General features: G+C 42.9%; 1 protein-coding gene across 3 annotated transcripts in view; it reads right to left on the reverse strand.

Annotated features, from left to right (window-relative positions):
* Nucleotides 1–12,470, reverse strand: part of CFAP20DC (CFAP20 domain containing) — a 416,942-nt gene that overhangs the window by 220,283 nt on the left and 184,189 nt on the right. For 2 of the 3 annotated variants that reach the window (XM_066596613.1, XM_066596612.1), the window contains exon 12: nucleotides 6,369–6,488. In XM_066596613.1, coding sequence (XP_066452710.1) covers nucleotides 6,369–6,488 — 120 coding nt within the window. The remainder of the gene's footprint in view (nucleotides 1–6,368; nucleotides 6,489–12,470) is intronic. The other variant, XM_066596614.1, reaches the window with a different exon arrangement.

Raw genomic sequence — 12,470 nt, forward strand, 5'->3', positions numbered from 1 at the left:
CGCATATTTGCCGAGGCTGCCATGCCGTTGAGCCTTCCCCTTTCTTCCCCCGCCCCGTCCTGCCTGCTCCCATTGTGGGCTGCGGACAAGAGGCAGGGAGGGGAGGGAGCTTAGCTCCGCTCCCGCCCCTTGTCCACAGCTAGCAATGGGAGGAGGCGGGACAGGGCGGCTCTTATCTCTGCCCTGTCCCGCCCCCTCCTATTGGAATCAGACGGAGGGGAGGAGAGACTGCTAAACTCTCTCCCACCTCCCTTCTCCGGCCGCTGTCATTGGCTCCCATAGGAGCCCATGTAGCGACTGACGTATTCCAGCCCAAAAGATAGTTCCAGGACTATCTTTTGGGTCTGACGTAAAAACGTCCGGCACTATCTTGGCCATCCAGGCGTCACATCACAGCGTATATCGACCGCCCGTGAAAAGGGCGGGCGAATATACTCTCGTGTGATAGAGACCTAACATCCATGTTTAAAAATTTCTAGCTCATAAACATCAATTTAACTGGTGAGTGCTATAATTGGACACATCTGAGCATGATATCTTAATTCTAAGGCATGCCTGTTAAACTCAAGACCCTCCACACCATTTTATGTGGTCTGCAACGAGGTTTGAACCGGCTCCCCACTTTCCCCAGAGGACCAGTCAGTATTTGGCAGCGGAAGCGCTGCCAGCACAGCGAGCGGTCGTCATCTTGGATTCTCAACTTCATCGCACACCTGTACACTGCTCTGTTCAGGAACTTACAGGTTGTGGCACAGCTCTGCCAGCCCTACACAGGCACCCTAGCCACTCTCAAAGGTAGAAAGCTCGGTAATATAGAGAGTGGAAGGGGAGAAACTCCATCATAGTGCATAGAGCTCCGTAGCCATGTTAAGGAGTAGTTACATTTACGGCTCATTCACATGGGAGTATGAAAATTTGGTCCATGAAATATGTGGCGTTTTTACAGACCAAAAATATGCGTATTCAGTCGGTATTTAGACATTCTTGCATTTTTTGTGCGTGTGTGTTTTTCAAGCACACAAAAAAAAAATGCAAGTCCCATAGATTTCTCCTGCCTTCAAATTATAATAATTTTTAAAAATATTGTTATTTATATAGCGAGCGGTTTCAAGTAATTTTTATTTATTTATTCGTCCTGTCTAAAAAGGCCTTTACTTTGCAGCATTTTCCCACACCTCCCTAAAACCTTTGCACAGTACTGTATAAGGGGTAAAGAACAACTGCCTAGTCAGGGGGACTGGAAAGTCACTTTAAATGACAAATTTATTGCCACTTCATCTGTAAACTGCCTATGCCTCTCGCACTCAGCTGGTCCTTATATTACAACACGTATGCTACTGCAGTAAAGTGGCAGCATTTAGCACAGCATTGATAGCAGATGAGGAGCGCTGCAAGAGAATAATAGAACAATCATTGTAATGTATTCCGTTCTATATAGTTATTAATCTTCATTAGCAAACTCTATCCTGATTGGCTCATTTGAAGGAAACCAGTAAAATATTAATCTTGTTAATGACTATTGCAAATCAGATCATTGTCGAAAAATAAAAATAACTTAGACGTAACAAGTTCTGCTTTATGTCTCTGATATATGAAAACAATATCCCCCCAGCTGTGCTACAATGTGTTCTGTTCTGTCTCTGGAAAATATGAAAGCTATAAAACTAAATAATTAGGATGAAAATGTCATGAAAAAGCTGCATTTTTCTAAGACTCAGAAAGTAATAATCCTGATTTTACAAACAAAAACGTAAAAAAAACCAGAAAACAAAAACAAATAAAAAGTAAAAATGAAAAAAAAACTCAGGCAATTGTCATCCACCTTTCCTAGATTCCTGAATGGACATCACACTTTGTATTTAACACCTTCAGAACCAAAGATTTTTCATATTTTATTTTTTTTTCATCCCCGCCTTCACAGAGCTGTAGCTTTTTTATTTTTCCATTGATATAGCCGTATGACGGATTGTGTTTTGCGGGACGAGTTGTATTTTTTAACGGTTCATTTTAATAACTTATATGATGAGTGCAAAAACTTGTAAAAATGTTTCTGTGGGGAGAAATTTTAAAAACTCAATGGCGCTATTTTTTGAGGGGGTCTAGTTTTTACAGCATTCATACCGCAATAAAAATGACATATGGACTTTGTTCTGTAAAGGAGGGTATTTGTGCGGACACCAAATGTATACAGTTTTTTTTTATGCTTTTCTACTTTGTAAAAGTAAATACCATTTTTTCTTAAACAAATTTGCTTTCTGTCGCCATATTCTGAGACCTGTAATGCTTTCACTTTTTAATCGATTGGGCTGTGTATGGGCTCTTTTTTGCTCTTTTTTGATTGGGAAACATACATTTTTGATCACTTTTGTTTTGAAATTCTTCTGGCCCCAGAATAACAAAATAAAAGGAATTCTGGCATTCTGTACTTTTTCTTCATATAGCATTCACTTTGTGGCGTAAATATTGGGATATGTTAATAGGGTTGAACTTTACTTACACGCTGATACCAAATATGTGGATTTATTTCAATTGCTTTAAATTTTTTAAGGGAAGAACGAGAAACATGTTTTTTTTTCCAGCTTTTAATATTTTTCATATTTTTTTTACTATTGAGAAAATCTGTATTAATTTTTTTTTAAACGTTTTTATTCCATAGGGGACTTGAACCTGTGACCATGTGATCACTTTACTATTTACTACAATATTTCAGTATTGTAGCATATAACGTTCTTAGTGTTGGCTATAAAGCCCTGGGTTGGGGCATCTGTGCATGGCACCCCTAGAAGCCTTCAATAAGCATCTAAAACATCTAAACAGCTAAATGGAGTCTGTTAGCTCAAACTGCAGTGATCATGTTATAGAGCAGGAGGAGCTGAGCAGATGGATATATAGTTTTATGGGGAAAGATTCAGTAGAACGTGTAGTTTATTCATTTATATCTCTGATCATTCTGCACTACAGTCCAATGGGCGGAGCTATCAGTGATTGACAGCTATCTATCTATGACTGTGCATACAGGGGTAGCTGTCAATCTTTCCCCATAAAACTATATGTCAGTCTGCTCAGCTCCTCCTGTTCTATAACATCATGCCTGCAGTTTGGACCGCATGTTCAAGCTGACAGATTCCCTTTACCTGCCAGAATCCGAGTTAACTCTGATCATGGCAGTTGTGACTGGCTGTCAGAGTTATAGCCACAAAGTATGCAGTGGACTTGGCTCCCGAGCCTGCTCCATACACCTTTCATGACAGCATGATATATATATTTACGTGATGCAGTTGGAAAGGAGATAAAGAGGACCCCCAGCTCTCCTGACATGTTTGTTACAATAAATAATAGTATTCTGTATGAAATAACAATTCTGAAGCATCTTTCCTTAGGCTGGGGTCACACGGGACCGAAATCCCGCGGAAATCTTGTGGAATGACTGCAAGGAAATACCGAAAGATTTCTGCAGGAGAAATGGAGCTTGAAAACCCGCGGTCTTTCGTCGTGGATTTTAGAGCGGCTTCTCCACCTGAATTCCACTGCAGTCATCTCTCCCCCATAGAGAGGCCGCCGCGGAAACGGAGAAAGAATTGACACGTCTTTGAATTCTGCGCGGCATGCCAATTTCAGCCCGGCGTGGCCGCAATGGATCGGCCGCAGCATGTGGATGAGATTTTTTGAAAATCTGGCTAATCCCAGGATAAAAAGCTGCGGGCGGAATTTCCGTGCAGAAAGTCTGCACGGAAAATCTGCGGCAATTACGCTGCCTGTGTGAACCCAACCTTAGGGTTTGGTGTTACATCATTCCTTTGTTGTTCCTCCTGGAAATGTATGAATAAATTGACAGCTGAGCATTACCAGTTGAGGGTGTCCATAAACAGTCTGAGCCTTTCCAAACAACACTACTAGAGCCCCACTGTGTGTAGAGATATATCTACAGTCATGCGATGTTCAGCTGTGTTGCCATGTTCTTTTTAGAAAGAGGAGGCTTTTTCCTGGCAACCTTTCTGAACAAGCCATACTTATTCAGTCTTTTTCTAATCGCTCTGTCATGACCTTGAACATTCAACATGCTAACTGAGGCCTTTACAGTCTGAGATGCAGCTCTCCTGGGTTTTTAGCAGTTTCTCTGAGCACTGCGCAGTCTGACCTCAGGTTGAGTTTGCTGGGATGTTCACTCCTGGCTAGTTTGTCAACTATCTTGAATGTTTTTCCACTTGTGAATAATCTTTCTCACTGTAGACTGATGGACTCCAAATTGTTTGGGAATGGTCATATAACCCTTCACAGATTGACGGGAAGCAATTGCTTCTCCACGATGATTGCTGATGTCTTTCTTCTTTGGTATTGGGATAACACACGACTGAATGCTCCAGACCAGCAAACTTTCAAAACAGCTGCTTTTATAGAAGTGGTCACACTTGTAGATAATCAATTAATCAAGGGCATGAGCTACTTACACTCTTAAGGGTGTACTTGATATTTCACACGCTGTTTCTCCATTTTGGTGTAGTTTTTGTTGAATAAATAATGACACGGTGTAATTTGTCATGCACTGGTGATCATTTGACGTTGTACTTATCTAATTTAAATACCTTTTAAGAACGTGCTCTTTTTTAAAATTATGTCTAATATGTAAAACCATAAGATTCAAAGAGCGTGTGCTTAGTTTTTCTCATGACTATACTTGACAAGAAGAATGGTAATACCCAGTTGTCACTTTATTCAAACATTTCCAGGAGGAATACCAAAGGAACTGTATAATAGAGTCTTCAGGAAATATGCTCAGAATTGATAGTTCATGGGGAATATAAGTATTTATTAAAACTGACAGTTCCTCTTTAAGTTCAGCAGGACTGGTTGACGTGATCCTGCTAAAGTACATTCAGATGTAAGCATTTGTTTTTCTATATAGTTACATATATTTACCACTGACTGCCATTACTGGTCAACGGTCTGCCAAAAAGATATGTTGCGCATCACATACATTGTAGAATACTTAGGTGGGTGGAGTGAAACTTTTTGGCACTATGGTGGTGTCTTTGGCCATCTTGCTGGTAGCCATCTTGGATTCAGCCCAGAAACTTCAATGGAAAGGACGGTATGGCATACATGATTTAATTGTAGAATTTTATTAGTAATTGATGGTCATTTTTCAATATCTGCAACCATTTTTGAGTTATGTATGACATCATGTCGACTATTAATAAAGTTGTTATGTTGAATTTTGTGGTATAGAAAACACCAATCACATGTCTTTTTAGGTAGGGAAAGATGTTGTTAACAATCCAGTACAGAACGGAGATAATCCTGATAGTTGGTAACAGACGTTCACATGAGGAGGCCAAAGCTTTCGATCAAGAACACCCAGGAAGATGGCCAGTGAGTGTATAAGCTGTCAGAAAACTGATTCGGAAGTTCAGGGGAACTGGTAGTGATCAGAACAAACTGAGAACTGGTCCTCCGAGCAGAGTTTATGAATTGTGCATCTTGTTCACACATTTGTAATGCCCACTGACAGAATTCCAAGTGTCTTGTCGGGGGCATCTCCACAAAACTTCTGTTGCATCTGTGAGTCTGTATGGGTGCCACTTGTGTGTCTGCTGTCTCTAGTCTCCTGGTGCTTTTATGTAAAGCAGATATTCTGGGTGGTCCTGACTTTTGAATCACTCTGTATCTACAATGGTCACACAACCCTTTTAAGGATTAACATCCACTCCTTAGGCCATCAATATTAGATCAGCGGGGGTCTGCAGCCTGGGATCCCCACCAATCAGCTATTCCCTGGGTCACTATGCTTGTGTATTTAGGTGATTTCTGCAGTAAGGAGACATCTCCATTCTCACTGCAGTGGCCAGGCTTGGTATGACACGTAAAGTTCCCATTGAAGTGAATGAGAATTTTGCGTGTAATACAAAGTCTGGTCACTACAGTAAGAATGAAGCTGCCTGCTTCCTATAGAAATAAGCTCAGTGTAGGAATGCATCATTTAGTGAACAGCAGAGTGGTAGAGATCCTCGGCGGCATACCCCCTATGGTTTCTTCTACAGATAAGTCATCAATAGTTTTCAACTATACAACGCCTTTAACATAGCTACAGAGGCTTATTGTGAAACCTCTTAGCTTGAAATGGGGTCCCCACCTACTATGTGACACTTATAATTTTGGTATCTTCTTATGTAGCAGAAGGGACTGTGGGTTACCTCAAGCACCACAGCCCAAGTGCGGCTGCTACCCCTGTCGCCCCCTAGAGCTATTCCCATGCATGACTCAGTTTGCATATTCTCTTCCTAAATGCAATGAATTAACCCTCCTTCTTTCATCATCTATTTCCCTATCAAACAGGTACAAAAGACTTTATAAGTGAGCTGCAGTCTAACCTGGGACGTCTGCGCTTGCGTTGTTTGATGTCTTTGGTCTGTTTTCTCTCTTGCAGAATGGCACATGGATCTGAATAGAGAGCTTATCTTCATTTCCGCAGTGTCCCACTGAAGAGCTGTCTGAGAGAAAATATATCATATAAAATACATTTCTCCTTATCTGCATGTTTTAAATTGCAAGTGGATTTTTATTAGTTCTGAGATCTCTCCCTGCTGTTCCCACTGATAAGCCATAAAGCAGAAGAGATATATTCATTTTATTCCCTCAGAATGCCTGCACTCTGTTTCATAACTAAGGTGACCAATTTACTTTCCAGACACCACTTCAATTTTTCATAAATGGGTTGTTGTTATTTTGCATATTTCTGCCTTCCTTTTTCTTCATCCATTTCCAAACTTTATTTACTATAACTTAAAGGAAAGTACCAGTTTCCAATAAGATCTTGAAATGTGTCACATTAATAGGCTGGACTAGATGGACATTGTCTTCATTCAGCCTTACAAACTATGTTACTATGTAACAGACATGGATCCGCTGTGTCTCTAAATTGCTAAGACTTCAGGCGAGATGTGAGGGCTAAATCTGGAGATCCCCCGTTTTTCCCCTTTAACCCTACCAAATGAGATCTGGTAGTTGCTGCAAGGAGACCAAAATTGCTACTCCAGAAATAGTTTCCGTTAAGAGGATCCTGAAGCAATCTGATCAAGAATATGTAATGCAGTACTTAAGGGTGTAGACAAGGACGCAGTGAAAGAACAGGACCTATGTCGGGACCAACATAACTGTGGAGTAACACAGGACTGGGGGTACTCTACATTCCTTACTCTCCCAATAAAGACTAAGACAACATGTTGGCATTTAACACTTGGGGTGGGCCACAGCTTTATTGATTAACATTTTAACATAACTTTAATCATTTAACCTTTCATTAACCTTTAACGACTTCCAATGCATCCCACAATAACTTTATTACAGTCCCATAAGGCGCCAGAAAGCCCGTTCAGATCTAAACCGAGAAAGAAGGACCGCCTTTCTTTAAGCCCAAAGCTGGCATGGAAGCTATCCACCTAAACCAGCTGTGACAACTTCCAATACCACCTCGGTTCTGAAACCCACCTATCCCTTCATCCAGGGCGAGCAGGTGGGTGTCTTCTCCTTTCCTACACTATCTTCTGGAAACTTCTCCCCCTATCCCTACACTACCTTTTATCACTTTAGCTTCTACAAACTTTTAAATAAAAACTTGCTCACCCAATCCTGACTCTCTACCCCCCACCCCCACCCCCCAGTCCCTAGGCAGCTGCATTAACCCCTGCAGCTGACTAACAATACTGGAGGGTGTAGACAGAGATGAAGTCAAGGAACATCACCAATGTTAGGACATATAGATGTCTTTTTTAGTTCAGAAGCAGGCCAAAGGTCAGGGCAGGCAGCAAATATATTCTGCAGCAGGACAATGTCCCCAAACATGCAGCCAACGTCATTAACAACTATCTTCAGTGTAAATAAGAACAAGGAGTCCTGGAAGTGATGATATGATCCCACAGAGCCCTGATCTCACATCATCCAGTCTGTCTGGGATTATGTGAAGAGACAGAGGGATCTGAGCAAGCCGACAGCCACAGAAGATTTGTGTTTAGCTCTCCCAAGATATTTGGAACAACGTCCCTGCCAAGTTCCTTCAAAAACTGTGTGCAAGTGTACCTAAAATAATTGATGCTGATTTGAAGGCAAAGTCTGGCCACACCAAACACTGACGTAAATTACATTTCTCTTTTGTTCAGTCACTATGCATTTTGTTAATTCACAAACTAGTAACACTTCTATTTTTGAAAATATTCTTACGTTGCAGCATTTTTTCTACACCTGCCTAAAACATTTACACAGTACTGCGCTTTGCACATTCCCTGCATCTTCCCTGCCAGCAGTCTATACACTGCTTTCTGGAAGTCTACAAATTGAATCTACAGTAATTTACGTACTATACGCTGGCATAAAATCCAGCCAGTGTGGAACTTGCCAGCAAAAACTAATTGCAACTGCAGGGAATGTGAAATTCCCGCTGCTGCCCCGCATTGAAAATGATGGTTTCTCAGTGAATTTAAAAGGTTCCCTGGTTTTACACTGTGGTCTTTGATCAGATAACATCTGTACAGATAACTCAGGTTGGCTGGACACAATGGATTGCTGCTAAATGCTTATTCGACACCTGACCCCCCCACACAAATACACTCTCGGACAAGCGTATGTTGGATGCCCTTTGACTATGAGGACCACGGCAATTCGTTATGGCATAGATTCAACAGGGTGTTAAAATCATTCTGCAGGAATATTGGACCCAGGGTGTGTCAAGAAAAAAATCTGCACACTATTATTTCACCACCTTCACCCTGAACTATTGACACCTGACAGGAAAGGTTCATCAATTTATGCTGCTTGTACTGAATTCTGAACTCCCATCAGCACGGTGCAACAGAAATCTAGAGTCATCTGACCAAGAGATGTTTTTCCACTGCTCAGTGATCACATTTTTGTGCTCTTTTGCTCGCTGGAGTCTTACTTTCCTGTTTCTTTTAGACAGCAATGGGAAGGAATGATTAGTCATGCATTTTGACATGTTATTTGGAGTATCAGTGTTGTTTACGGCTGTGCATTTGTTTGACTTTGCACCACCTGTTCGTTAAAACAATTCTTAGGCCCCCTGTCCACGGCAGTGTCCCCGTCTGCCGGCCAACGCTTCCCATAGCGTTGCTATGGAAAGCGCCGTCACCTGTCCACGAGCGGAGAATCATTGCGATTCTCCGCTCGCGGCCGGCAATTCGCAGCATGCCACAAATTGCCCCAATTCTCCACAGTCAGCCTATCTATTAGATAGGGCTGACTGGCGAATATTCGGTGGCAGCTCCTGCTCCTGGGCGGCAGAGCTTCGCTGTGGGATACCGCATTGCCCGTGGACAGCCGGCCTTAATATTCTCCTATGACGCCCCTTGTTAATGTGGGGTTTACTTCTACAGGATCCCCTTCCACTAGATGGTTTTCAATCACACCATTCTTGCTATACTCTCCACACTATTACATGAGAAAACCCAACAAGGTTGGCAATCTATGAAGTGTTGACCCGGCTAGTCTAGCAGCGATGACCAGGCCTCGTTGGAGTCACTCAGATCGCTGGATTTTCTTATTCTGACATGGATTCATACTAAAACTGATCAATGAAAAACTAGCTCACTTGATTTTATGCTGCACTCTGGGGTCACGTGTGTAGTGTCCATAGAGGGAAGCACCAATCGTAAAAGGGCTGGGGTCTCTAATAAAGTGCCAATTTAGTGTATATAGAAATGTATTTGAAGACTAAATTACATTAAGAACAAATCATGTAAAAAAGCATGTGAAGGGCTACAAACATTTTCCCTTTTTCCCAATGACTGCATTGTGATTCAGCCCCCCTTACCCCATAAGAAATACTATATACAATACTTAATAATTGGAGGAGTTCTGTTATACATTTTGTATCACGACTCAGGAGCTTCATGTTTTGTTTGTACTAACACAAGAGACTTCTTTAGTCCTTTTCAGTATCTAAATCCACGTATTTAATCCTTCACAATCCTATGTATGACAGCCATCTGCATCTATTTCAAGGAAATGAAATATTTGCTGTGATGTACTTGTCGAATTCTCTCTTGGAGATGTAGTGGAATTATCTTTACATGCAAAGCTCATTTTTTTTCGGTAACTTCAATATATCAGAGAACAACATCAATAACAAAATATTCCAGCATGGAGTGCTTATTCATCGGAATGCAGATAGTTGAGGCGCCGTGTAGATGTATGATCACTCACAGAAACACAATTAAGATACAGAAAGGGACGTCAAAATCACACCTTGTCAGTAGTGTAGAGAGCCAGAAGTGTCTGTACCAGAGATAATGCACCAGATCTGCTGACTACTGTAAAGAGTGCAAAAAATTATAGATCTAGTTGACATGCCATAAATGTCTGGCAGGAAAACATCTTCTACTTTATGCTCACTTAAAGTTAAATTCTATTGCTGCTTTCTTACATCTCTGTTGTAAGTAACATCTTGGGCTGCAGCATGAATAGAGCCACCATCATAGCATCTGGGCCAACCATACAAGGCACAGGAGCAATCCTTGGGTTACATGGCAGCTATTTCAAAGACTTGCATACAGGATTTTGTTTAACTGTAGAAGGCCCCCTATGACACATGCATTGGCCAGCTTTGGGGAGTGGTAGGTCTCGGTGTCATATGAGCGATGTCTCATTCACAGGCCGGCATCACTGCTTTCATGGCAAAACTTTGAAATGACACCAACATGAGAAAAGATGAGAGTAAAAAAACAAGATTTTGTAAGAACTTACCGTAAAATCTCTTTCACGTCTCGTTCATTGGGGGACACAGCTCTGACCTTGGGTATAGCTTCTGCCACTAGGAGGCGACACTAAGCACAAAAGTGTTAACTCCTCCCACTAGCTATACCCCTCCTGCAAGCAGCATGCTAGCTCAGTTTGTATGCAAGCAGTAGGAGCAGCCAGTAGGATACAACATAGATAATAAATAACAATACTCACAAACTGTAACTCATTCCAACACCAAGTGCGACTGCACCGAGGACCCTCACCTAGGGAGTATACGTCCCAGTTCCAATACCAGAATGGGTGGGTGCTGTGTCCCCCAATGAACAAGACGAGAAAGAGATTTTACGGTAAGTTCTTACAAAATCTTGTTTTCTCATCTGTTATCATTGGGGGACACAGCTCTGACCTTGTGACGTTCTAGAGCAGTACCCAAGGGGGCGGGAAAATATAAGGGGTCGCATGTGTAAGGAAGCAATCTGTCCTTCAACTGCGACCGGCGTTGATGGATGGCTAGGTATCCCGCATGCTCAGACAGAGCCTAAAGGGGCCTAAGTAACGGCCCCATCCACCCTCTGAGGGAAGAAAAAAACAAAACCCAGACAAGGAGCTTCCGACGAGGCACACGCCTTCCAAAGAATACGGCCTGAGAAAATGACCTTGCTGGCATAGTAACCCTGAATTGCTGCAACGCAGAGTCATTGTAAGGAGTCCACTCTGGAAACGCAGGGATCCAGTCGGAGTTGTCAGGATTACCGGCAGCGCACCAGCGTGACTGAAGCATGCTACCTGCACGAGGTACTCCAGCGTAGTCAACCGAGAAACCTGCCCTGGAGCGTTCCTTGGAACTACCGAGAAGGTGCCCACCGATACCTCACCGAAGTGGATCCCGATACCGGCGTCAGGCCATACAGAGGTTAGATAACAACCGTTTCCTGTACCATCCGCACAAAATAGGCATCCAAAGATGGAGCTGTGGAGCCATAGGCACCAAAACATGAGGGTTGTGGGCCTTCTGCCAGGCGACTTAGTTGTAAGTCAGGTCCCATATACCTCCAGGTATTTAACCTCATCTCCACAGTCCCTCCGTGAGGAAGGAACAGTCGAGTCCAGACGCCAGTGAGAACGACCTGTTGAGATATGCAACCGTCTCATGCTGGAGTCCCGTGTTGTCCACGGTTGGAAGGCCTGCTGTATGACCTTGATGCTGTATATGCTGACAGCCTCCGTCCATGGCGTCGGCTGTCTGATTAGCTGTAACTTGAGAAGGGGGCATGTGAGGAAAAATTTTGTTCCGTAATCCTGCAACAATGCCCACGGCGTCAGCCTCTGCATGGCCCCATGGGTATCCGAGGACATCTGCCCATTTCGTGATCAACTAGGGCTGGCCCCGTGCTGGGATACAATGTAACCGTGTGACTCCACTGGGTACAGAAACATTGACCGCACAAGGCAGCAAAGGTACCCTGGTACGAAACTCACTGATCCCTTTGAGAAAACATCGGCAATAGGGATGGAGGAAGCCTAAAATTGCAGACTGTACAAGTATGGACTGTCTTACGCTGTCCTGCAAGTCATAATGCAGGGAGAGCAATGCAGGAGGGTCGCAGCGAGTCGCTGGAGCTGTCCGCCTTAACCCCATTGGACGTTTTACCTTCCTATACAATCAGTCTCGCAAGCGACTAGGAAGGCCTAGTTTGCTGCGGATCAGGGCCCTACACCTG

The sequence above is a fragment of the Eleutherodactylus coqui genome, chromosome 3 (genome assembly GCF_035609145.1).
Source record: "Eleutherodactylus coqui strain aEleCoq1 chromosome 3, aEleCoq1.hap1, whole genome shotgun sequence".
NCBI lineage: Eukaryota > Metazoa > Chordata > Amphibia > Anura > Eleutherodactylidae > Eleutherodactylus > Eleutherodactylus coqui.